The sequence below is a fragment of the Trichosurus vulpecula genome, chromosome 4, assembly GCF_011100635.1.
Source record: "Trichosurus vulpecula isolate mTriVul1 chromosome 4, mTriVul1.pri, whole genome shotgun sequence".
NCBI lineage: Eukaryota > Metazoa > Chordata > Mammalia > Diprotodontia > Phalangeridae > Trichosurus > Trichosurus vulpecula.
The window spans coordinates 104,793,314-104,820,292 of NC_050576.1; the positions used below are offsets into that span (position 1 = coordinate 104,793,314).

At 45.0% G+C, this 26,979-nt stretch overlaps 1 protein-coding gene across 4 annotated transcripts in view; it reads left to right on the top strand.

The window, feature by feature from the left end:
* The window catches only part of ATP2B4 (ATPase plasma membrane Ca2+ transporting 4), a 113,963-nt gene extending 91,920 nt beyond the window's left edge, over positions 1 to 22,043 (top strand). For 2 of the 4 annotated variants that reach the window (XM_036753425.1, XM_036753426.1), the window contains exons 16-21: positions 1,452 to 1,643; positions 2,161 to 2,374; positions 2,525 to 2,736; positions 4,549 to 4,656; positions 8,769 to 8,951; positions 17,133 to 22,043. In XM_036753425.1, coding sequence (XP_036609320.1) covers positions 1,452 to 1,643; positions 2,161 to 2,374; positions 2,525 to 2,736; positions 4,549 to 4,656; positions 8,769 to 8,951; positions 17,133 to 17,456 — 1,233 coding nt within the window. In that variant the 3' untranslated portion in view covers positions 17,457 to 22,043. Of the gene's footprint in view, positions 1 to 1,451; positions 1,644 to 2,160; positions 2,375 to 2,524; positions 2,737 to 4,548; positions 4,657 to 8,768; positions 8,952 to 12,171; positions 12,347 to 17,132 lie in introns of all 4 variants that reach the window. The other 2 variants (XM_036753427.1, XM_036753428.1) reach the window with 2 other exon arrangements.
* Positions 22,044 to 26,979: the final 4,936 nt, after the last annotated feature.

Consider the following 26,979-nt stretch of genomic DNA (forward strand, 5'->3'; position numbering starts at 1 on the left):
ATTTCGAGTCACTGCCCAAATGGAATCAGTTGCCAAGGCCTACCGGGTCTAACTCCACACCATCTGGCCACACTCTTAGCATCCCTAGTCCAGGCTGTCATTACTTCTACCTGGATTACTGATTGCCATCTGCCTGGTATCCCTGGCTTTCCCCTCTCTGATCTACCTTCACATAACTACTAAAACATCCCTCTAGAGGCATGAGTCTGAGAGGCCTGACACTCCTCTGCTCAAAAATGTTCAATGGCTCCCAGTTGCCTAGAGAATAAAACACAAATTCCTTGTTTTAGGATTGTGCATTTAAGGGTCTACATATTCTTAACTCCAACCTGCCTTCCATGCTTACTTCCCGTTACTTTATGTTGTGGCCAAACTGACCTCCTGTCTCCTGACTGCATGTACACAGGCTGGAATACACTCCCTTTCCGAATCTTGCTAGTCCTTCTAAGGCTCAGCCAAAGGTTCCATTTGCCCTGATTCTCCCCTCCTCCATCTCCCGCTGAGTGTTCTCTCCCTCTTCCTAAGGCATTCGGAATCTCCCTTCTGTCCCTATTGCTCCTTACCCTCCGTAGAATGTGAATTTGAGGGAAAGAGCTTCCATTTCGGTTTTGTGTCAGACACTTACCACACGTCTGTATTGGGTAAAATTCACTACTGATTTTATCTGGTCTTCAGGCCTTGATCTTCCCCTTTGGGGAATGGACAACATTTCTTTCCCTTTTTCCTTTATAATGGAAGCTCATTTTCAGTAGGAATCATTTCATTCTTTGCATTTGTATCTCCCGGTACCTGGGGAGTAACACATGCTGACTAATCTATCGGTGATGAAATAACTCGCCAGCTTTTTGGAGAGACTGAGTCCTCCTCGTCCTGGCTCAGGTATTAGTATGTGTGTGCCCGGCGCGCCCTCTGGTGTCAGTGCCTGGTTCTGTAGCCTCTTAAAGGTCAGGTTTCATGGGATCATAGATTTAAGGTGGAAAAGGAGCTTAGAGGTCATATAGTCCAACCCCCTCATTTTACAGACGAGGAAACTGAGCCCAGAGAAATGAAGTGACAAAGTCACACAGCTAGTAAGTATCTGTCGGGATTTGAACCCCTAGGACCTTTAAATCTAGTGTTCTTTGTACTGTCACGTTGCCTCAGATCCACCGGACTATGAGTCTATAGATTCACAAAATTATAGAATGTTAGAGCTTGGAAGGAAATTAAGGACTATATAGCCCAACACCAACATTTTACATAGGAGGAAAGTAGGACCAAGAACTAAGACAACTTGCCTGAAGTGACACAGTTGACTAGTAGCCAAAGCCTGGACTAAAAGCCAGATCTCCTGACTTCTAGTCTGGTGTATCTTCTATTCCAACTCAAGGGTCCTGACTGCCCTGTGGTAGGTTGTTCTGTTCCAGTCCCTCACTGTCCCTTTTTTCTTCTGTCTCTCTTCTCCTCCACAGGGCATTGCAGGTACAGATGTGGCAAAGGAGGCATCAGACATCATTCTAACAGATGACAACTTTACCAGCATCGTTAAGGCAGTGATGTGGGGTCGAAACGTCTATGATAGCATTTCCAAGTTTCTGCAGTTCCAGCTCACTGTCAATGTGGTGGCTGTGATTGTGGCCTTCTCTGGGGCCTGTTTCATCCAGGTGCAGTGAGGGAGCTCACTCTGGGGAATGGGTCAAAAGGTGGCTGGGAAATGGGAAGTATGGCAGCTGAGAAGGCTAAAGGAGAGCACCATGCTCTTGGGGCAGATGAGAAGCCCAGGCCACGTCTGTGACATCTGCTATCCTTCAGGTGCCTTGGTGAAGAGCTCCAGTAATTATAAACAGAATTGAATTATAAACTAGGATTGAACATGTTATTCCTTACAAAGCACTTTGCTCATAGCAATGTAGTGAAAGCAGGTAATGAAGGCAGTCAGAAGAATATCAACCCCATCTTATGCGTAGTAGGCAAATGGAGATTCAGCAAAGTTACAAAATGCCTTGTCTATGCTCACTGGTTGGGAAGTGTGGGGACTAGAACTTGGTTCCAGTCTCCAGCCACCAAAGTCCAGTGCTGCTTCTGTTTTGGGGAGTAGGGATAGAAGGAAGAATGGGGCTGAAGAAGGGGAAGGGTTTATGGAAAAAAATTGAAAAGAGAAAATCCTCTTCTTCCTGCTAGGATTCCCCACTGAAAGCTGTGCAAATGTTGTGGGTAAACCTGATCATGGATACTTTTGCCTCCCTTGCTCTGGCTACCGAGCCACCCACAGAGTCTTTGCTGTTGAGACAACCCTATGGCCGTGATAAGCCACTGGTCTCCAGGACTATGATGAAAAATATCCTGGGACACGCGATCTTCCAGCTTTGTGTCATCTTTACCCTCCTCTTCGTTGGTGAGCCAGGGCAGGGGTGAGGAAAGGAGGCCCCAGAGAGTGAGACTTTTGGGGAGCGGGCACGGCATTTGTTTCTTGACAACTGGGGTCCTACGATCTTGTGGTTCCCTCTAACCCCCCTCCCAACCTTGTCCTGTTTCCCCTACCTAGGTGAAAAGTTCTTTGACATCGACAGCGGGAGGAAAGCCCCTTTAAATGCCCCACCCTCCCAACATTATACCATTGTATTCAATACCTTCGTGCTAATGCAGCTCTTCAATGAAATCAATGCCCGAAAAATCCATGGTGAGAGGAATGTCTTTGAAGGCATATACCGTAACCCTATCTTCTGTGCCGTGCTAATAGGCACATTTGTTCTCCAGGTAAGACAAAGTTTGGACAGTCAGAGTCCCAGGGAGAGAACAGGAAGGGCAAGAGGCCACCCAGAGTGTTGTGGGGCTGAAGCTGGGAGTTTAGATATCCTTCATGTGGGACTCCATATTCTCTCCAAACCTAATATAGGATGTGATCAGCGAATGGGGCTTGAGCTGGGGCTTAAAAACCTTGTAGATTTCCTTGATATTGCTGTTGGTCCATCGTTGTGGAAATGGACAATTATCTTGCAAGTAAGTACGGAATGCAAAAATGTAATGAGATTTAATGGTAACATGAAGCTCCTGCCATTGTCGTCATGCTAATTTAGGGAAGGAACATGAGTCCCTAAGGAAATAGAGTTAGTATCATAGGTAAGAGGCTGTGTTTGACTCGGATAACACCCATGCCATACCTAGCTCTGAGATCCCACCTTTAACCGTCTTTACTCTGGGAATAAAAAGGCAGGCTTCTTCCCTCTCCATTTTGCCTGTGTGAGTGACCTGGAGTTCTAGGGTCCTGATTCTTATAATGTCCATGGAGTTAAACTGGTTGGGGAGAGCCAGGGGTAGGCAGGGTTTGGTAAGTATGATTTCCCAGGAAATCTTTGCAGAGTACTCAAAGCCAGATGAAATTATCCTATTGACTCTGGCATCTCCATAGTAACTGTGTTGAGAACTCTCTCTGGCCGCTGCTAGAACTGTCCTCATTCCTCAGTATCATATATGTGTGTGTGCATGCACATGCTTGCATATGTGTGCCGGGTGTCTGTATCCTGCCTTCCCCCCATTAAATCTGAAATTCCCCAAAGGCAAAGCTCTCCTTTTTCTGGATCTCCACTTGTCCCACTGCTTTCCTCTTTCCCCTCTGGTGACTTGAAACAGATCTTTCTGTATTAGCTATAGGGTGTCTGGCTGATGTGTTTGTGGTAGACAGTGTTGACTGTAACAACTGGGGCTTAGAGGATCTTAGTTAAAGGAACCTTAAAGGTCACCTGGTCCAACCCCAGATGGACAAACTGAAGTAAAGAGAGGATGGTATAGTAGGTAGAATGGGCTGAAACCTTTGCCCACCTACTATGTGACCCCGTGCTTCACTTCCCTTATTTGTAAGGATTCAGTGGCCTTCTCTGCTCCTTCCCAGTGGTAAAGCTATGATCCTGTTAATCCTATGAAACCCAGAATGGCAAGTGACTTGCCTAAGGTCACACAGACAGTGACCAGCAGAGCTGGGGTTTGAAGCCAGGTCTTCTAACCCTAAGCCCGTACACTTTTTTTCCAGTGACAGGACTCACTTTAGTTCAGAAGAACTATGCTCAGACTCTGCCTGCATGACCTTAGTTAGGAAAGTCACTCTCTGAGCCTCGGTTTACTCATCTGTAAAATGAAGGCATTGGACTAGTTGATTTCTTTTAGAGTCCTGGCTCTGTCACTCATTCACTAGGTGATCATAAGCAGATCACTTGTGGCAGCTAGGTGGCGCAGTGAGTAGAGTCAGGAAGACCTGAGTTCAAATCCAGCTTCAGCCACTTTGCACACTAGCTGTGTGACCTTGGGCAAGTCACTTAACCCCAATTGTCCTGTCTTCCCCCCCCTCCAAAAAATAAATAAGTAAAATTTTAAAAAATAAGCAAACCACTTCACCTCTCTTAAGGCTCAGCTTGCTCATCTCTAAAATGATGAGAATGCTTCCATGACCTACCTTCCAACCTTACAAGGTTGTCATAAGGAAAGCGCTTTGTAAACTGAAGGTCCTATATAAGCAAGAGCCACCGTTATTCATTCACTTATCTCCGCTCTGGCCATGTCTCTTTTTTCTCACAGGTCCTGATAGTGGAAATTGGGGGCAAACCCTTTAGCTGCACAAACCTTTCCTTGAGCCAGTGGCTTTGGTGCCTTTTCATTGGGATTGGAGAGCTGGTCTGGGGCCAGGTGAGTCACTTCTTCCCACACACTTATCCTAGCTATCTGCTCATCTTGTTTGAGGGCACTGACCTGCACTGGAAGGGGTCAGCCCCTCAGATGCAATCACCAGGTGTTAAGTGGTTTACTAAGCACTTGCTGTGTGTCAGGGACATTGACAAGTGCTAAGAAACATGGCTGCTGTCCTCAAGGAGATCACATTTGGATGACCCCCATCATCTCTCTCTGGTTCCATTAGTTTTGCCTGGGATTCTAAGTTTGCCACTGCCATGCCTTGGCCTCCCCTAGAACCTTTGAAGGAAAGAGTAATTTTATTATATTCTCATAATGCAACTGTTTTTGAACAGTGTGTATGTAGGGAGGGGAGGAAGAAGAGAGAAGAGAGAGGAGAGAGAAGAGAAAATAAGAGAGAAATTACCCAACCTCATCTATACTCTTTTTTGTATTTATTTAAAATGAAGCCTGGTGGTTCAGTGTAAAGAACACTGAATCTGGAGTCAGAAGACCTGCTTTCACATCTTACCTCTGACACTACCTGTGTAACCTTGGGCGAGTCACTTGCCCAGATCCAGTTTCCCCATGTGTAAAATGAGGGAGTTGGACTAGGTGGCCTCTGGGCTATGATCCTGTAAGTACATATATTACAAGGGAAAGACTAAATAATTTTGTGTCCAGAAGGTCCTTCATTAGATTGCACATATATGAACAAGGAAATGGAGACTGGGCCCTGTTAAAACCTCCTCCTACTTAACATCTTAGTTCAGTGCATTCACTTTGTTAGCTACCTTATTGTTCTGTTGGAAGAGCCAGGCCAGAGAAGGAGCAAGGCACATGGGGTTGAAGGCAAGAAATTTAGGAGTGAGGTATGGAAACAGAAAGCCCTTTTGGATGGAGATACTAAAAAGTAATAAGAGAGGGAGAGCACCTCCATGTTTTGAAGAGTATCAAGAGCGTGAAACCTTGAGGCCCCCAAGGCTAGCAATATATTCTTCTCAACACCATTTCTTCTGTAGAGACTCTTGGAATATCAAGTCATACTTTCATTTTTTACACACTCATATGTGTGGGAGCCAGTGCTGCCCCATTCTGGTAGCACTCCAAACTTCTGCTTGTTCCTGCCCTCTCGCCATTACTAGAATTTGACCCTAGATCACGTAGTCCAGCCTTCCATTCTTCAGATGAGAAAACAGAGTCTCAGAGTACTTGGCGATTTGCCCAAGGTTACATAGTTAATATGTAACAGAGCCAAGATTTAAATTCAGTTCCTCTGACTCCAAAGCTCATGTTGGGTACATTATCCCGTACTATCTAGGAATAAATGAATTCTTTTTCCTACAATTTGGAGGGAAGATTGAACTTCTTCAAAAGGAACTTTTTCTGAAACTCTTAAGAAATAAAACTATACAAAAAGCATGGAAACTGATAACTGTATGGAGCCACAGAGATCCTATGCTAGCTTTACTAAAAATTGGGGTGTGGATTGTCTTTAGCTGATGAATCTAGTTTATTTTTATGTCCTTTTCTGTAATTTGGATTTGGAGTAAAAAAAATTAAATAGTTAATATGGGTTAGGTACTATGATAAGTGCCAGGGTTACAAAGAAAAAACAAAAACAGGCCCTGTCTTCAAGCAGCTTATATCCTAATAGAAGGGAAAAAATGTGCCATGCAAGATTAATAACACTTATAGTACATTTAAGGTTGATCCTCACAACAAGCCTAGGAAGTAGGTACTGTTATTATCCCCATTTTACAGATGAAGAAATTGAGGTAGACAGAAGTTAAATGACTTGACCAGAGTCACACAGCTAGTAAGCATCTGAGTCTGGATTTGAACTCGGGTCTTCCTGACTCCAGGTCTAGTGCTGTATGCATTATGGTGCCATCTTGCTACTCCTTGAGTGTATGGAAGGTAGCCTTAGAGGTAGAAGGCACTCACAGCTGCAGGACATGGCACTTCAGCTGGTTAGAAGGGAGAACATACCAGTCATGGAGGACAGCCACTGCAGAGGCCTGACCAAGATGGCACATGGGAGTGTTGTGGAAGGAGACAGCCAGCAGTTTGGGCTGGCACAGCTGGAGAGCACATGGAAGAGAGGAGATGTGTGAAGACTGGAAACATGGGCAGAGGGCAGGTTGTGAAGAGCTTTAAATGCCAAACCAGGGGGCTTAGAGTTGATCCTAGAGGTCTGGGGGGCCACTGGGGCTGATGGAGTAAGTGCCGTGACATGGTCAGACCTGAGCTCTAGGAGGATCCCTTTGGTAGCTGAGAGTGGAAGATGCCTTGCAAAGAGGAATGGCCTGATGCAGAGAGAATGGTGAGAAGGTTGTTAGAACCTCTGTCCAGGTGAGGGAAGAGGGACTGAGCTAGGGTCATGGCTGTGTGGGTGTAGAGAAGGTGCCGCATGTGGAGGAGAACAATAGCACTGTAGAAGGTCCTGATTGGAGTGGTGGAGGGAGGACAAGAGACATCCTTGCTCTTCTGCTTAGGTCCAACATGACCTTAGGTGACCTCATTTCTCTCCTCAGTTTCCTCATGTGCAAAATGAAGGGATTGAGCTAGATGATCTCTATGGTTTCTTTCCACTCTAGATCCTGTGACCAAACCCATCATACTTGAGCCCAAGATATAGTCAGGTTGGCCCTGCCACTAAGTATGATAAGATTCTTAGTCCCTTCCCTATGTCTCAGTCTTCTTTACAGTCATGGTCCCTTGGGTCATGACCTCTGGTTTGAGCCAAACTACACTTCCCCCTTTGTCCTTAAGGTCCTTGCTAGTCCCTAGCTGAGGGAGGTGTTTCTCTACTTGGTACCAAAGATTCTTCCGCTGGACTGTTGCCTTTTTTGCACTGACTTAGCAGTTGCCTCCTTCCTCGCTCTCCTGGAGGTCCCTTGTTCTAGACCATGGAAGTCATGCCCTCACCCCTGAACCCCTGACCCATTTCTCTGTTCAGTTTGCCTGAAGGACATTCACTAGCCAGTCACTAAACTCAGGTCTGTATTTTGAGACTGGCACTATCTGCGACTGTCATCTCTTGGCAGCTGAGTCTCAGCTCAGTATAGCAGCACGTATGGGCTATCCCAAAGGCTTCTCAAAATTCAGCATGTCCAAAACAGGAAACTCTTTCATTTGCCTCTCCCTTCTTCCTCACTTCCCTGTTTTCAGTCACCCAGATGCACAACCTCGAAGTCAGCCTTGACCTTCACTCTCCCTCACTTTTCATCCAATTAGTTGCCAAGTATTGTCATTTCTGTCTTCACAACATCTCTTGTATTCATCCCCCTCTCTCTCCATTCATCACTTCTTGCCTGAATTATTATCATGGCCTCCTAATTGGTCTCCTTACCTCCATATAGCTGTCGGAGTGATTTTCCTAAATTTTAGGCTTGAATCCAAGATTGATACTGTCATTAGAAAGGGGTTTGGAGTGGGGTCTTGGAAAGTACCTGCAGCAAGTAGCAGAAAGGGAAAGGTTAAGCTTGAGGTAGGCAGAGAACCGGTAAGCACACTCACTAGAGCAAGCTATCAGAAAGACAGAAGAGGCACCCCAGGAATCATTGGTGCCATAGGTGGTCCCAGAAAAGGAGTTCAGAGGGACTTTAGAGAGAAGCAATTAATAAATTTTGTAGCCAGATCCATACAAAGCTTAAGTTTAGAATGAAGTCAATTAGAAATTAGATAAATACAGGTTTATATCTTTGTACCAACCTCTATTTTAAATGTTAGTATAGATTAGATGGCTTTATAAGCTCAAAAAACCAAATGGAGGAAGAAGAACACTTATTTGTCTTTCCACAGGAAGCTAATGAGTAATGAATTGTAGCAATAAATATATCTTTTTCTATGAGGTACCTTATTCCAGGACCATCTCTGTGCAGCACCAGCCTCAGGAACTACATAAAGGAGGGAATTTTGATCTGTCATCATGGCAATGGAAAGTCTCCTTTCCTGGCGATGGAACTCCAGGAACATATCTGAACCTACTTACACAAAATGATAGACAGTTAAACCTCATGCGTTATTTCCCTGCCTGCCCATGTCCAGTTCTCAGATTTATCTGTAACCTGAGTTTTTGCCTAACTTAAGAGAGTTCACCTCTCTCATTGTCCCCATCCCTACAGGTAATCAACACAGTGCCTACTTCAAGACTGACTTTCTTGAAGGAAGCTGGGCATGCCACCACCAAAGAAGAAATCTCCAAGAGAAACCTGGCTGAGGGACTGGAAGAAATTGACCATGGAGAAATGGAGCTGCGCCGTGGCCAGATTCTCTGGTTCCGGGGCTTGAATCGCATCCAGACTCAGGTACAATATGAGAGGCCTACCCTTCATCACTGACTTGGATGGAATTCTTTCCAGACCAAGAATGGTAGTGAAGGAAGGTAGCATTTAAGCTGAAACTTCTACATTCCCTGTCCACACCCACCCCTATCCACACACCTAATGAGAAGGCTCACGGATAATAGCACGCAAGCCCTCTATCCCTGCGCTCAGGACTGAGTACCTAGGATATAAGTTCACTTTCTGCTAAGCAGGTAAGGTGGCCCAGGGTTGGAACGTTTAAGCATTGCTAGATTTTTTTTGTTAGCATGGTAGCCCGAGGATGGGCAGTGTTCATCCCCCTCCAGAAAAGAACTTTCAAATAGTGTCTCCATGATGGAAGGATTCCTATCAGACCCTTGCTGAGTCTCCTTTTCTAAGCCCCTGCTGCTCTTTTCCCTGCCATGATAGTATGGTGAGGAAAAGGACAGGCAGGGGAAAGTTTGGCCAGAGCCCAGTCCTATCCCCTGTCATTCTCTACTAGCTTTAATGCTACAGTGAGGAATGTGCTGCGTGCAGGTGAGTAAAGAGAGCTGCCTCTTCATGACTTAAGTTTCTTTTGCAGGATCCAAACTTGCTACCAGGAAGAGGAGAAGCCAGCTTCCTTGGCCTTTTGTCCATCTCCCTGCCCTCATTAGAACCTAGCTCCTTCCCTTAGCCAAACAGGGACATCATTTAGTAGTTCCCTAGTGGTTTCCCTATCCTTATTCAGCCAGTTTTACGAGTTGGCAGTGCCCACCAAAGGCACTGAGGTGGCCTTTCTAGAGGGACCCTATTTATACCATTTTTCAAATCATCTCGTGAGACCTAAGCAGTTAAACCTTTCAATTAGTCATATAGTTTAGATATGCCCCAGTCTGCCTTACCCACAGAACACGAAATTGGTAATATTAGCATTTTTAACTATGCCTGGTAAAAGGCCACTTTCCCCATGGGCAAAGACCTGCTCTCCAGGCTATTGACATAGCTGGCTTTTACGAAACCCAGAGATGCTTTCCCTTCCTTGAGTCTTCAGAGTCTCCAGAGCCAAAACACTGGTGTCTTTTGGGTGCCCCTCCCCCTGAGGCATTCATTACTTTCCTTTGGGTCTGCTCTTTTCAAAATAACCTATGTTTTTGCTTTTCCTCCCTTCAGGGTCTCCTGCCTCCTCTTCTAAACAGATTCCCTTGTTGCAGTGTCTCTTGGTTCCTATCAACCCTTCTCTTGGGGGATAGGGTTTCCAGGTTTTCCTTTCTACCCTTATTCTTACTTCCCTCCAAGCCACAATATATACATGTTTATATTTGGTGTGACCTACCCGCCTGACTGTGGTTATCCTGCCATCTTTTGAGGAGTAAGGGTAACAAGGGAGTATAAATCTATATAAATATAGATACACCTTACTTGAGCATACACTTGAGCACTGAGGGACAGAGCGTCAGAGGAGAGTGTTTAAGAGTAGAGGAGGCAGCTGGGCTCCAGGTACATTGGGAGACTTTGAGCTTCTACCCCACATGTGCAATAGTGAGTAATTCCTTATAATCATCCTAGTCTGGACATACTATCACTGAAGGGAAATGGTTTTAGCTATGGGAGCCATCCCGGGACACCCTACTCCCATGTGATAGGGAAGGACCATCTGTGCTTGCCCTAACCCATTCAGAGCCAATGAGCAATCAGGTCCCTGATGTGATACAAAAGAAGATGTGTAAGCTAGGTAGGGTAGTGGAAGGGATGATGTGTCAGCCCATGCCATGTTCTGAATTCAGAAACCTATTTATAGCACTCTTAAATCTTCTCAAACAACCTCCTGCATGAGAATGACTAATTGACCAAAAGCAGCCAGCCTCTTTGCTTTCCCAACTTCCCCTTCCCCTGGGGAAGTGTCATAAGGAGTAAAATGAATGAAACCGGACCCTCTTCTAGTCCTTTGGTAGATGACGTGAGTGCTTTCAAGGCTGTTCTACAGAGTATAAACCTTGTGTGGTGTATACGCTTATGTACACATTTTGGGGGTTGGAGGGTGGTGCTTTCCCACAATTCTGGTTTTTGGTCTATACTTGTACCCAACAGTAAGATGGTTTGAGGGGGTTGATGGGACCAAATAGGAGGGGAATGAGCCCTGCCTGTCATTCGCTGACAATGTGTGTTGCCAGAAGGGCAGAAGAACTGATGGTGTTAATGCCCTCTGCCTCTAAGGGGCAAAGCAATTTGGAAACCAAATAATCTCCTTCCATAGGGCCGGAGTAGCAGCTGTTCACCATCACCACCTTCACCACCTCCTCTCCTTCCCCTTTTTCAGTCTAACCCCCAAGTTATTCCCAGCACCTACCAGCCATGAGGATCCTTGGAGCACTAGCCTGGCTGTGGCCACCTCTGTAGAATGGTCTGGCTCTTGTTTCTTGTGCCTCCCTTCAAGTTCAGTCCCAAAAAAGGCTGATTGAGAGAAGAAAGCATCTTTCCAGGAGATGGGCCCAATAATTGAAAGGCAGCATAATATTATATTCTACGCTGGTTTTGAATCCTAGCCCTCTGTACTTTTGTGGCCCCTCAGTTTACTCATCTGTAAAACTGGAGGATGAGATGACTCCCTAGTCAGCATTCCTGTGATCCACCTGTTGATGAGGGGTCTTTCCACCAGGGCTATCTGTATGCCTATTGGCAACAAAATTCCTTTTCGTTTCTCCCCAGTTTCATGTATCTCTCACTGGCAAATCTATGAAAATAAGCATTGTTTTTTTTTGTTTGGGCAAGCATCAGAACTCAGCTGAACCCATCCCTGTCTCTGAAGTTGTGCCTTAATTTTGAGCATCTGGATCACTGAGATCTGTATCACCATTCTGTACAGGCTTTCCCTGCACCACTCCCACTTCTTGCCAGGCTAACTCTTTGTGCCCAGGGTCTCTTTCAACTAAAGAGAAAAGTAAACAAAGGAAACCTGCAGTGTCCTTACCTCAGCCTAAAGAGAGGGGAAGATGAAACTTTAGTTTGGTTTTTGGACATCATGGCAAACCAGATTTTAAATGCAGTATAATAATGCCCAATGAGTTTTCCCCTCTCTTCCTTGTAACAATTCTGTGTTGTGGGGGACCTCATTTTCTGTCTCCTGCTTCCCTTTCTTTTTGCCCCTTGTTCCCTTCCTGACCCCTCCAACTCCCCGGACCCTCCTTCTCCTCCTCCCCAGTCTGACTGGAGCAAAGCTATCTCACTCTCTGATTCTTTGCAGATCGAGGTAGTTAACAAATTCCAGATGGCAGTCGGCTCTTATCACGGGGCCCTGAGGAGACAGAACACCACGAGTCTGCAAGATATAAAACCTGTTTCTACCCCAACTCTTGTAAATCTTTCTCCAGACAATTCTGCTCCCAACACTTCTGTTCCTGAATCTTCTTCTATGGGCAGTGAGTTATAGTCTATTATAATGCATGATTTGCTAAAATGACCACAAGAGAGCGGGTAGCATCCACTTTAACCATCTTCAGTTTTCTCTTCCTTTTGGTTTTTCCCTTGATCTTTTGACTTGAGAGACGGAAGGAAAAAAATCCCACCCACCTCCAAACCAAACAGACTGTTTAAATTTATTTTTTACTTTTAAAAAGCCATTGTTTCTTAACAATTTACAAAATAATAACCATAATAATAATAATAATAATCCTGTTTTCTGGTTGTTCTCCTGCATTGCTTATTCCTTCCTTTTCTTGGGTTTTTCTTCCTTTTCCCTTCCCACATCCCTCCACCCCACCCCACTCCTCTGACAGGAATGGTATGATTCTCACTCTTAAGAAATAGGCCCAAGATTAAGACAGTTGGGGACCTTACTTTATTGTGTCCACTGGGAACAGTGTTTTGAGAAGGTTGGTGGGGGGGCAGGGTAGAGAGAGAGCTACTGTGGTTCTTATATTTGTTACTGAGCTTTGGTGATGGAATTGAGTTTAGCCATCAGTAAGAAATGAGTCTTCTCCCCACCACTGTCTCCTGAGGCTGAAATATCAGTTTAAAAGGTACAGCTGATGTGGGAAAACAGTGAGTGATGCCAGACCGTATTGTGGACCCACCCTGACATTTCTAATTTACTTTTCTGAAGCCTAGTTAGGCTGAATCCTGGTGGAAATATCAAGCAACTTATATTCTGCCAGATAGAGTGGGGTAGGGCCCTCTACGTTATTGGCAGATTTCCTCTGTGAGTCATCCGTTCTTTTTTCCTGTTTTGTCCATCACTACCATTCTCAGCACAGGTAACTGGGTTGGTCTGGAGTTCTTTTGGGGGAGCCAGTAGGAGCCATTCCTGTGTGTTCTTCATTTCTTTGTGGCCCACTAAGATGGGCCAGCAGAACCAAACAGAACACTCAGGTCAAAAAACAAGGCAGACTCTTAATATCCAAAGGATGCCGATCTTCCCTCCCTCCCATACTCTCCTCCACTATTTCCCTCCCCAGGTCTGACTCCTAAGTCTCTATCCTTCCTCTCCGCCTCTTGGTGGGGAGGTCTGCAGTTAACCTCTAGCTGACCATTGTGTGGGCAGAACCTTATAGGATCTAATGGGAAGGGTGCACCTGGGGATCTAAGAATCAATTGAGGGAAATAGGAGAGATGGGTTGGGAGTAGCTAAGTTTGTCCAACAGTTTGCACTTCAGGTTCTGATGACCTGGATTTTAGTTACCTTTCTCTTTTTATAAAGTAGTACTACCCTTCATGGGAGCCTCAATATTTTCCCCCAGCCCCATTTAGGAAGACTTCCAAGATCTGGGAAAGATGAGGGAGGCTTTAATCTTCTCTCTTCCCCATCACTCTTTGACATCCCATTTCAATTTCTGGAAGGAAATAAAGCAACGGAACAGCAGCAACTGAGGAAATAGTAATGGTCATGTATTCCCTAAGCCTCTGGAAGACTAGGCCATCAGATTTGGGGAATGACATGCTTGCTTCCTTCCACAGTGGTCTATAACTAGGCCTTGCTTACTTGCTAGTCAGCAGAGGCCTACCTTGTTGCAATTCATGGAAAAAGACTTTTCCCACAATCAGCCTGTTTGCCCTCCTCCTCCCCAAGGGATAGTCTAAAGAAGATGGGATTGAGGCAAGAGAAGCAAATCCTATTTCTCTTTAACTCCTATGGGTATGGGCTATGAAGGGGAAGGGAGGGAAGACTGGCTAGGTGGAAAGTACCTACAGCTGCCACAGCTTCTGCTTCACTTGCTATGTCTTGCATCCTACACACACACACACACACACACACACACACACACACACACACACACACACACACGGGCACCATGTATCAGGTGGTGGGAATTGGGAGGCTGGCAATGCTTGGGGATGTTTTGGGTTGTGATTGGCAGTCCTTGATTGTGTGGTTGTTGTAAGGTATGGTTGTTGTAAAGTGTGTTGTGGCTAGGATGTAGGATAAGTTCTGGGAATGGGCCTCCCCCACCAAGTACTCACTAACTTTAACTTTCTTCATGGGTCTGCTCTTTCCCTAAGCTTCCCTCGCAGGTGGTTGGTATCCTCCTGGATTTCAGGAGAACTGCAGTCTTCTTATTCCCCCAAAGAAATTCCTATTTTAAACATTCTATTCCTCTCACTCTCCATTTCTTTTCATCCATCGTATAGAGGCTGCCAGACTTGTGGCACATAAGTAAATGCATCCTACACTACTCCTGACTCCTTTGGGAGTGTGGAGCTCTCTGGAGCACAAAGTGGGTTGCATCTACATCTCCTACAGGGTGCTGAGGCTTGCACTTGACCCATGTATGTCAGCAGCAGAGAAGGAAGCCTTTGGGTTGGGTCCTATCTAACCCATCAGGCCTTACTCTATAAGCTTTGGTACAAGTAATCCACCCCCAGGAACCTCTCAAGGACCAGGAAGTGCCAGGGTCATGAAGGTAGGAAGAGAGGGCACTTATAACCTGCCTTAAACTCTCAGGTCCGAGGCAAGAGGTTCAATGGGTGGGATTGGGGAGGTTAAGATGTCAGGGGCCTCCCCTTTAGCCTTCCACACTGTGTGTTCCTTTGACTCTCCTGGGCCAAGGTGTTAAGTTGGTTTTATTATATGGCAAGGAGCCCCTTAGACTTCAGAGCTATGGAAATCCTATTCCCTGGCCGACCTACAAGGTTGTTTGAGGAAGGGGAAGGGAAAGCTTGATCAATAGCCTTCTGTCCTGTCTGCTGAGGCCAGGTAGAACAGGTGATGTCACCTCTTGCCAATTTCTATTTGAGGGCAGATGTATACATGTAGAGAAGAGCAAAGAGATAGGTAATCCACTAACAAATTAATTTACTCAATTGAGTGTCATCTAGTCTCCCAAATCATTTTCTACTGCCTTCTCTTGAGGACCTTAGCTTTGCCTAGGGTGGCAGAAGAGAATAAAGTTTCCTCCACATCTGTGCTTCTCTGTCCCCCACCCCCTGCCCAGTCACCATTTGTCTGGCCTTTATAAGGAGAAAAGAGTCACAGATATCCAGAACAGACTCAATAGGACCCCAACATCTGGAATTACCTGCCCCTTGGGGTAAGACTAGTAAAAGCTTTAGCTCACATTCTTCTTCAGTATCCACCGAGCAGGCCTGACAGTAGAGATGGCTTCAGCCATGCCAGGTGGCAACTCATGCGATGAAGAACAGGAAGGCAGCCCCAAGCAGCCTGTGTAGCTGGCCAAGAGAGCAGTGCCTCAGTTCCAGGCCAGACCCAGCCCCTGTGGCAGGTTTTGGAGATTCTCCAGCCCTGCTCCACCTTCCTCCCAGATGGCCATGAAGTCAGGGATAGAGGGGTGGGGGTGGGAGAGGGCTGGCAGCCAAGCAGGGCCAGGGCTCCCCACATGACACTCATGAAGGAAAGGGGGGAGGACTTGCTCCCCCTTCTCCTTGATCTCTGCTCCTGGGCCTGCTATCTCAAAAGGAGGTCCAAGAGCTGGCTCTAGATGGGGGAGGTCACTCCAGGGTCCTCTGCTGGTGAGCAAGGCTGTTCACATCAGCTCTTTTCTTCCCATCCCTTCCTCCTTCCCTGTCTCCCTCAGGCCAGGGCTGGACCTAGCTAGGAGCTCACATCCACTCCAAGAGTCTTCTTACTCCTCCTCTTACTCTTACTCCTCCTCCTTCTCCTCTCTCCTTTCTCTGCCCCCTCTTCTTCCTCCTCTTACTTCTTCCTCCTCCTTTGCCTCCCCCTCCTTTTCCTCCTACTTCCTTCTCCTCTTCCTCTGCCTCCCCCTCTTTTTCTTCCTCCTCTCCTCCTCTTCTTTCTCCTCTTCCTCTTTTCTCTCCTTCTTTCTCCTCTTCCTATCTTCTTCCTCTTCCTCTTCCTCCTTTCTTCTCCTCCTCTACCTCCTTCTCCAGTCTCCCCCCCCCACCCCGCCCATAGTGTCACTTTCTTTTCCCTCCCTTTTTCCTACAGGCAGTAACTCTTCCTATGGACTGGTTTCCCAGTTGCTCATGTCCCCACATCTTAGTGCCCCTCTTCCCTGGGCTGGGCTGGGTCCTCTCTTGGACAGTAAAGTCCCACTTCTTCTTGGGCAGGGGTTGGGGGCAGGGGGCAGGGCCAGACTGGCGTGTGGGTATGTGTGGATGCGTGTGCACAATGTGCCCAAACCCTGAGCTGCCAGAGTTCTCATTGCCTGCATGCCACTGAGAGTCACAGTTTGTCTAGCTTTGTCCTTGCTACACAGCATGTGGAGTTCACTGTTGTCACCCAAAAATGTATGTACATGGTTCTAAATAGAGATGCGTCTTATTTAAACCACAGCGGGACATTTCCTATTCTCCCTCCACCAGAAGTTTGCCCGTAGCACCAATCCACATATCAAAATCGTTTCTCAAGTATTTGGTTTCTACTTCCTTCCCATGTACATTAAAAAATTAATGCTTTTTTTTTAAACTTTTGTTTCGATATGAGTGGTTTGTTTGGGAATGTCACGTTTGTGTTGGGTTTCTGCTTTTTTATGAAGCTTTTGAAATGTCATAGTTGCCATCACTTTTCCCCCACTCCACCCCCATGCTTGAATTTTGAACCATGTGATATTTATTTCTAGTGTTCCATGATGTCCTTATTGTATATTTATTTTTAGTTTTTGCTCAGTGGTGTTTTATGGTTTTCATTTTGTTTCTCCCTTCAAGCATCCAATTCCTCTACAGGTTTTATCTCACTTCCCTGTTTTCTCCTTCTTCCTTCCTTCCTTCCTTCCTTCCTTCCTGGTATAGATCAAAGTCGTGAAAGCATTCCGTAGCTCCCTCTTTGAAGGCCTTGAGAAACCCGAAACCCGAAGCTCTATCCACAACTTCATGACTCATCCTGAGTTCACCCTGGAAGAAGATGAGCCAAGAACACCACTCCTGGATGGCAGCGAGGAGGATGAAGATAGCAGAGAGCCTGGGACAGACAGATTCCCCAAGGCCACTGGGAGCAAAGAACCCCCATCCTTTCTATCCAACAATGAAAACTACAATGCTTTGGACTCTAGCCCAGTGCATATAACAATATCCAACTCCGATAGCACCTTACACAGCCTGGAGACATCAGTTTGACCCTTAGAACTCCGGCTTCCATCCCTGATTTCTCCCATTTCCTCCCTTCTCTGCCCCTTTCATGTGATATCCATGTAGTAATGGAACTTCTTATTGTCATGTCACCTGCTCCTGTGTGTGCACCATGTGTGGATTCCCACTCGCCCATTAGAGACAAGAGCAGACACATTCAGGCGCCCCCAATTTGCCTTTAAATTGGTGTTTGGGGTCAGAGGCTTCACAGCTGATGCAAGTAGTGCTGGGGTCTCCTCATGTTGGGCTCTATAAATCAAGTGGGTTTTTTTTGTTTGTTTTTAAAGAAAGGCATCAGCTCCCAAAATGATTTCCTGTATTTGTGGGCATAGAACACAGGAAAACCTCTCGACTCCTATGAGCCACTGTGAGCTGTTAGCTAAACAAGGATGCAGAGAGAGAAAAATATCTCCAAAAGGGAGATATAGGATTGGGGTAGGAAGGGAGGGGGAATGGGAGTTGCAGAATCAACGTACAGACAATTATTGCTTTTAAACAAGTCTTCCATTTTGAAAATTTCTACTTAAGCTCCTTAGCTCTTTCAGGCTTCCTTACCTATCTCTCCTGAGTTCTTTTTATCCCTTTCCTCCCCTTTTCCCTGCCTCTTTTTTCAGTGGTAATAATTAAGAGAGTAGAGAAAACACTGAGCGAGTTGAGTGACCAAGTATTAGCTTGGTTTGCCAAGCCTCAGTTGGACTGAACTGCTTCTGCCTCTGGAGCCAAGGGAGGCTTCAGTTATGGTTTTTGGAACCAGTTTTGGTCCTGAAAGGATTTCATTTGAACAGTAAAGTAAACCAAGTAATTTGAGTGTGTTGTGTGTATGTGTTTGCCCTGTTGGTGCAATGTGCCTTCTCCTCCATACTGCCATGTGGTCAGAAAGGGGAGAGGCCAGCTTTTAAATGTCATGAAGAAAAAGCCTTGACTTTGGAGGGGATCATGCATTGAGCTATAGGTAGTATTTCCTGGGGTCTGAGCAGAAGGGGTGAGTTGGATCTGACTTTTCCTCCTGCTGAACACATATTAGGGACCAGAAACTGGCAGATCTTGGGCAAGACAAGCCATTAGAGTAGAGAGTTTTCTACCTAACATAACCCGTGGTACTTTCAAAGCAGTCTGCCAAGGCTCTGCCAACTCAGGGTGTCAAGATAGGTAAGGAAGTCAGTGTTTATGGAGCTCTCAGGAGAGGCTGAGGAAGGTTGTTCAAGTCAGAGCCGGGGCAGACCTTTCTTCACGGGGTTTATAAGATCAGGGCCTAACTGCCTAATTACCAGCTTTGAATCTCCTGTGATTTACTAAGTCTGTTTCCTTGCAGTCCTGTGTCCTCTGAGGGAGCTCCAGCACACCCCAAAATTTAGCTTTAAAACTACCTATTATCAACTAGGTGCTCCAGTAGTATTTGGCTAATTAAGGCAGCAAAAGGAGCTCACACTCTGACCCTTGGTTCTCCACCCTACCCTCGCCCCATGACCTTTTCCAGTAATGAGCTCTCACTGCTGCCCAGTAAAGCCCTGTGCCTTTCCCCACCACCACCACCACCACCCAACACTGCCCAAAGCCTCCCCTTCCAGCCTGGCACTTGGGAGTTGGGGTCTTTGCTGAGATTCTTTTTTAAGTGTTCTTAACAAGGATGAGATAGAGCTGTACTTTCTGGGGGCTCCATTTTTGTCCCTGCTGACGTTGACTGATGCTTTTCTGTGTGTGGGGTCTGGCCTATCACTCCTGTTTGCCACTTTCCATCACCAGTGGATGATGGAAGCCCCACCAAGAAAGGGATGGAAAAGGGGGGACCTCAGAGCTCTAATGAACTGCCAAATTGCCAAAAATCCAAATCTCCAAATGCTTTTCTAATTGTGAGGAGGATCTTCCTGCTCCAGCCCTTCCTCCAGAGCACGTCTCTGTCAGCATCCACCTGAGCTGTCTAACTTGGGAGAAATAAGAAAATAAAACACTGCTTACTCATGGCCACATCCCCCAACACTATGTAATCCATCAACCTAGGAAATAAAAGGAATTTTGGTTTGGTTTTCAAAGGTTATGTGCTTCACAAATTATTATTAAATACTTGTCGGGGTGGGGTAGAGATGGAAAAAAGCTCAGCTCACCTGAGGTGATGTTGGGAGTTCGAATATATGTGTGTGTGTATGTGTGTATATATTTACATATACATATATACATGTATATACATGTATATGTATGTATATACATATGGATTAAAAATACATTGGGAGATCCTGAGTTAGTTCTGTCAAATCTTTATTACCTCAGATGTTTAAAAACAACAACTTTGGAGGCTATTTTACCATGTTCACTCCCTAAAGACTCTCTAGGTACCTGATAGGGTTACCCTTGAGGGCCTTGTCTACTTTTTAAAGTCAAAGGTTTTTTGTGTTCTAGTTTCCATAGTAGGAGAGAGAGGATATATAAATATGCAAATATATATATAGTTTTCCTTAGATCAGAAACTGATATTTTTGAGTCAGCCATATGTATTTTGTTTAAAAGGATTAAAAATAAAGAGCTATCATGTGGCCCAGCTGAAGGGCTCATGAAAACCAGCTGTTTGATGTGACAGTTGACTTAGTATATCTTTGATGGGTTCTAAAGGCCAACAAACTACTTCCTTTCTCCAAACAGCCATCTTTGTACTTTAAAAAAAAGAAAAAAAAGAGTTGGGTTCTAGAAATGTTTTTTATATAAATTATATCAATATGGCTGGTTGAGTAAGTTTAAGCATTTATGTGCATACTTTTTTATGTAAAATTGTTTTCTATTTTGGCAACAGGTAAATGTGGCTTAAGTTATTCAAGAAAACCCCCTCCCTCCATTCCCCCCCCAAAAAATGGTGCTTTAGATTTGAAATGGGTAGTGTAGGGTGGAAGGAGGTGGGGGAGAGTGAGGTTTCAATTTTAGATTTCCTCTCTAGATGGATCATGAAGGATAAGGAGCGGGGCAGGTGTTAGTCTGCTAATGGAAAGGGAAAACATTCAGCAAGAATAACTGTGCCAGGCAAGAGATGAACTTCTACCCCCATGTAGTCAATTGATTGCCAGCTCCTCTCACATCAGGGTTTTCAGAAGTTAGGGGCCTCTCATTGGCTTTTGTTTTCTTCGAAGCAACTGGCAGATTGGTACCAAAGACATTCACAAGGGTGATCTCTTTTAGAGTTTACAATTTCTCTAGTCACTTCTTGTATACCTGGGTGTTTAACATTAGTATGTAGCCCATAGAGAGGGTTTTTAACATGAGGATCTGAATGTTTTCCCCCAGAAAGGTTTTGTGCTCAATGAGGAAGGCAATGTCTACTCCAGATGGGAAAAACAAAAGCTGGTTCTAGTCATAGCAGTTTTGGGGAACTGTCTGGATAGGACTCTTCCCTGTCCTCTATGCCCCACTTCCTCACCTAAGAATGAGAAACTCACCTCAGAACTCCTTGGGGGAGCCTGGTGGTCTCCTTTTAACTGCAAACTTTTTCAGTTTCCTTCCCTGTACTCCCCCCACCCCCGCCATCCCCAAGCCTTAGAAGGTAAAGTTTGTACAGTAGAATTTCAAACCACTAAAACCTAGAAAAGGCCTTGGGGAGTGGAACTCACATGTACCATGAGACCTTCTAGATGAGTCTCATTTCCTCTTCTTCCACCTTATAGTTGACCCAGTAAGTGGCACCATTCCCGAATATCCTTGGTCCAGGTCCCACCTCCTACTTCTTATTATAGGCCATCCCACTGTAGCAAGAGAGGTTACCCATAAACCTTATCCTTCAATCATTCCAAGCTTCTTTCCCTTTCAACAGACCAAATCCCTTTACTTTTTGCTCACTACTATCCCTGTCTTAATTTTGCCCTTTGTCAGCCCTACCACACCATTTCCCTTTCCTAGGCCAAGTTTCCTAAAAGGAAGATGTATGAAGATGAGCTCAGGTCACCCTCCCATGACTAAATTGGCCTTGTTAAACATTTTCCATATCTATACATATATATGCATATACATGTATGTATATATATGTATATATGCTGTGTGTACGTGTGTGCACACGCACACGCGCACGCCAATGAATCTCTTAGGTCTTTCTTTTGCAAGCAGCACACAAACAGGAGTTCTGAGTTTCTTTTTTCCTTCCCAGTAACTCAAAGCACTGGTATTTTTGTATAAAAAGCAAAAAAACAAAACAAAAGAAACTAAGTATTTGTGGTATGCATGCCATAAAAAGTAAATGGTGGTTTCAAAGCAATATGTACCCTGATGTGTGTGGCCATATACTGCAGTTCTGCTTAACAGTACACCCAGTCTGTACCTGCATTCTGATATTATTTAAGCTCTATGTACAATGTTTTGCATGTATTTATATGGTTCTGGGGGGGAGGGGTGGAATGAAAGTCAACACTTCTGGAAACATTGAAACTTGTCAGTTCACTGAGATGAGAAGATCAAAAGAGAGGAGAAATTTGAAAAAAAAGAAAAAATAAAGGGACAATTTTATTTTATTTTATTTTGGGGGGAATCAATAATGCTTTTTGCTGTTGAGCAGAAACCAATGCCGCTGTACACTGAGAATAAAAACCCCATGCCCACTTGTAACTGTTATTTTCTCAATGTGTCTCTACTAACATGTAGTTGTGCCTGGTTGTCCCTGAAGCTGAGCTAGGCCCACTGCAAATGGGTAGCCCCAAATCTGCATGTCCCCAACCCAGACAAACTTTCCTCTCTTGGTTTTCACTACTGATTGCTCAAATAACTTAATTTTCCTACATTGCTACCAAAGCTCAGCAGCTTCTGCTGTGTGGCTCTCCCTTGATTAGGCTTGGAGGAAGGGTGTGGGGGGAGGGACTGGGGACTGTCCCTGGGGTTGCTTAAAGTGAATGGATTTGGAGGGAGTAGGGAAAAACCAAGCTTACCAAACACAAGCATTTTCCTATATCCTTTTTAATGGAGAGTAATGTCCCCTCCAAGGACACTTGGCTGCTGCGGGCTTTGAGGATTTCCACATCTGCTTTTCCCTTCCCTCCTGCTATGGAGCCAGCTGGCCTGAAGCTTTTCAAACCATAGCCCAATATTGTTCAGGTTTTGTTCATTGCTCCATTTACTGGGATTTTATTTCTGTTTTCTGAACTTTCTTAGACAACCCATCTTCACAGGGCAGCTCCCCAGCTTTCCCCTTCTCTTCTGTTCATGTGTATCTCCCTCTCTCACTGCCTTAATTTGTTTTTTCACTATAACTTGGAGAGAAGTTTATATCTCCCCGCAGGCCCTCTAGGCAAGGGGGTGATTTTGAAGAGCTACTTGAGTTTTGGTACTGACCCAGGTAACACATCTAGAAATCCTAAACCTAGATCCTGCCTGTTAAGAAGGAACCAGTTTTAGAAGAAGCAAACTTTTCCAGGCTTCCCATCCCAGCTTCTCTCCAGAGGGTGCTCAGTTTGCAACAACTCAATTTTATAGGCCATCAGCCCTGCCTACGATGGTGGTAATGCCTTTAGCTGCTCCAGAGCACCTTAGAGGAAGCAGGTAAAAACTTTGGTTGCTCTGGCCACTCCTCTACCCAAATCTCACCTCTAAATCCAAAGGGGCTTCACTGGGACTTGGAAACTTGCTCCTTAAGTGGGCCATAAGTAATGAGGATTCTCCAAACTCCACTTCTCCTTATGAAGAAAGTGGGCCACTGGGGCAGCTAGGTGGTGCAGTGAGTAGAGCACTGGCCCTGGAGTCAGGAGGACCCGAGTTCAAATCTGGTCTCAGACACTTGATACATGTACTAGCTGTGTGACCTTGGGCAAGTCACTTAACCCTAATTTCCCTGCCAAAAAAGAATGTGGGCCACAGCTCAAGACAACAGGCAGACTCTGAACCACTGCTCTTTCTCCCTATTAAATCTCATCCCTTTCTCTTGAGGTTCTTTGAAATTGTTAGGAGTTCTCTCATGACCTGGGGCTAATGTGTTCTCCGTGTATACACCCTTCTCTTTCATCTGCCCTCTTTTCGTAAGCCTGCTACAGGGACAGCGACTCCACCCAGTATATATCTATTTCTAAGATATCAAAGTGCAAAGCTAAACCAGGATCTTTGGATCATTTCTTCGGCCAGTATGGTAAAAGGTCTCCAGAAAGCAAAGAGCTTTCAACCTTCAGTCCTGCAGGAACAAGTTTGTTCTTTGGGAGTTAAGTAGGAAAGGTAAGGACTGTGGCCAGGAATTAAAGTTTCCCTCTCTCTGGTCTTCCCCTCCCATCCCAGAAGCAACTACATTTAGCAGATATTTATGGACCTGGCTGAAATCTAGCTCTTGGCAGACAAACTCCATGTGATTTCCTCACCTGTGTTCTGCTGCCTTCTCTGTATCCTCACACCCAGCTATCACTGCTCAAGGCTTTTAGATAGGCCTTGCTTTACCCCCTCTCAAGCAATCCACTGCCTTACTCAGTGGCAAAGCCAGAGAACGCTCCCTAGATATCACTGCTGAATATATACCTACCTTTGTCCTTGTATGTATGGGTCTATGGTTCCACCCCCTATTTCACTGCAAGAGGGAAGGCCATTATATCCTTTTTGTGCAAAACATTTTTTTAATTAAGTTATGAATAAAAATGTCACCATCTCTTTCTGTGGTGTCTTTGGTGTCTAGTTGCATCAGGCATGAGCCTGTTTGTCTTCTGAGCCATGCTTGAGATGGCAGTTAGGTCATGTGCCAAGTTTGTAGAAGGGAAAGGCTTTGAACTGACCAATGAGAGTCTTCTGGGTCTTGCTCTTGGCTTGATCCAATGTTCTGGTTCCTCTCTGAGATTGTTCCCATTCCTCATTTCTTAAGCTGAGAGGGCAGAATTAATGTGGGGGTCCTATATATCTGGAGAGGGGTGGGGACCTCTCCATCTTTCTTCTCTGAGAAGTCAGAAGGTCTGAGCCAAGGATGGGCAACTTTGGCCTTGAGGCTGTGGCCCTCTAGGTTCTCAAGTACAGCCCTTTGGATTTAGTTAAAGGGCCAAACTTGAGGACCTAGAAGACCACGTGTGGCCTCGAGGCCACAGGTTCTTTACCCCTGGGAGCTATGGCTGTGAGCCCCTGATCTCTGGGTATTTCTAAAATCTGTATCCCTTCTTTCTTTGGGAATTTTCCTTGTCACTCTCTCTTTTTTCCCCTAATGCCCTTTCTCTCCTCTGTGGTGTATTCTCCATATGTTCCCCATCCTATATCTTCTCAAAACATTGCCCGGGGGTGGGGTGGGGGACATATCTGACTTCTACTGACTTCTGACTTCTACTTCAAGATACTCAGCTTGGGTTATGCCCGTTGGAACTCTGGTGGAGGGTGTTTGGCTCAAGGCTGTTTTTTTTGTTTGTTTTCCAACTTGAAGTAATATTAAAGAAGGTGGTAATTAAGTACCCTCTTAGTCCTCTGAGCTCCTCTTAGGGACTGGCTAGGCCAGATAAAGAGGAGAGAAGTGAGCTGAATCACAGACCACATTAAGTCCCTATCCTCTCAAAATGCGAATGAGGGCTACAGGTTTAAACATCATCCTGCTCCAAAGTTCTTGCTTCTTAAAATCAGCCCAGCTGGTAAGGAATGAATTTCTAGATCAGATCTGCAGACAGGGTCCAACAGCCAAGTTGTGTTTAATTCAGACATTTATTAAATGTCTACCATGTACTAGATATTACGTATGGGGATACAAATATCACTCAGTGAGCATTTGTTCAGTGCTTACTGTGTATCAGGTACTGTGCTAGGCACTGGAGATTCAAATACAAGGAATGAAATAAATCTGAAAACTTACACATCTCCAGCCTCAAGGAACTCAATTCCAATGAAAAGGAGGGACAGGAAATGTTTGTAAGTATGACATGAAGTAAGTAGACTGTGTAGCAAAGTGCTACAAGAAATTTGAGGGGTGAGAAAACATTCTCACTAGGTTGGCTCAGAATGGACTTTGTAAAGGAGCTGCCATCTGAGCTGAGTCTTGAAGGAAATGAAAGACTTCCATGATGGCCCAGTCATGCCTGGTGCAATGAATCACCCAGAGCCTGATGGGTCAAGTCAACAACTCAATTTAATGAAAACATATCCTACAACCCCCAGGTTAAAACACTCTTTGTTGTTCAGTCATGTCCAACTCTTTGCGACCCCATGGATCATACTGTCCATGAGGTTTTCTCCACAAAGGTACTGGAGTGGTTTGCAACTTCCTTCTCCAATGAATTAAGGCTGGCAACTATCTGAGGCTGGATTTGAGCTCAGGTCTTCCTAACTCCAGGCCCAGCACTCTATCACTGAGTCACCTAGCTGCCTCCCAAAAGCAAACTAGCAAAGTAAAAAGCCACCAGCAAGGAGTGGGCAAGGAAGTTCCCTGAGGGTTAGGCACTCACACCCCAAATCTTTAAACCTTTATATATCTTCCTTGCCCAAAGGGCCCCTGGCAGTATCACACAGAGATATGCCTGGATGCAAAATTAACTCAAATGGCCCCCATACTGCTTCACAGAATCCTAGCTTATAGCATAGATGGGTGGTGGTGTGGGAGTATGGTGTTAACCCAAGGCCCTCCAGCTCCACTAGTGTCCTGGCCCATGACAGGTGAAGATTGGGGTGAAAGAGACTCTCTTCCAAACATGAAGGACAGCATGAGAAAAGACTCAGAGAGAGGCTAGGAGAAGATGAGAATAAAAGACAGAATCACGCCATTTGGCAGTAATATAGGAGTTGTTTGTACTAAGTTGGAAGTGTGTTATAGAGGACCTTGAATGCCAAAGTGAGGAGTTTAAATTTTATTCAATAGGCAGGCAATGGGGAACCAATTAAGGTCGGGTGTCTAAGTGCCTCTGAAAAGAAAACCGAATGAATAAATCGACTTCCTCAGCCCCTGCGGGGGTGGGGGTGGGGGAAATCCAGTTAAGTCTCCATGAGTGAGTTTGAGAACCCAGAAACTCCAGTCTTTGGCTTCTAGGTTCAGCTCTTCCATCAGCTTGCCGAAATTGGAGAGTTGTCAAAAACATTTAAAATGCTGCTACAATTTCCCCTACGCAAAAATGGGTGGTTATCTCAACCTTTCTAGAGCAGGGATAAAGAAGAATTTTATACTATTAAGTGGGGGGAAATATATATATATATATACACATATATATGTATATATACAAATATATATAAAATAAAGTTTAAAATCCATTTCTTTTTTAAATATTATTCTGAATTTAAGAAATAAATAAGGGGCAGCTAGGTGGCACAGTGAATAAAGCACCTGCACTGGAGTCAGGAGAACCTGGGTTCAAATTTGGCCTCAGACACTTGACACTAGCTATGTGACCTTGGGCAAGTCACTTAACCCCGATTGCCTTGCCTCCCTCCTCAAAAAAAAAGAAAGAAAGAAAGAAGCATTTCGATAGCACAGTAAAATAGAAAAATAGATGATTGCACATGAAACTGCAAATCTATTATGTACAGCTTGCTATTCTTTTTAAATATATAATAAAGTTATAATATAACTTTCTTTTTTTCCCTTTTTCTTTCTTCCCTCCCTCCACCCTGCCCTAGA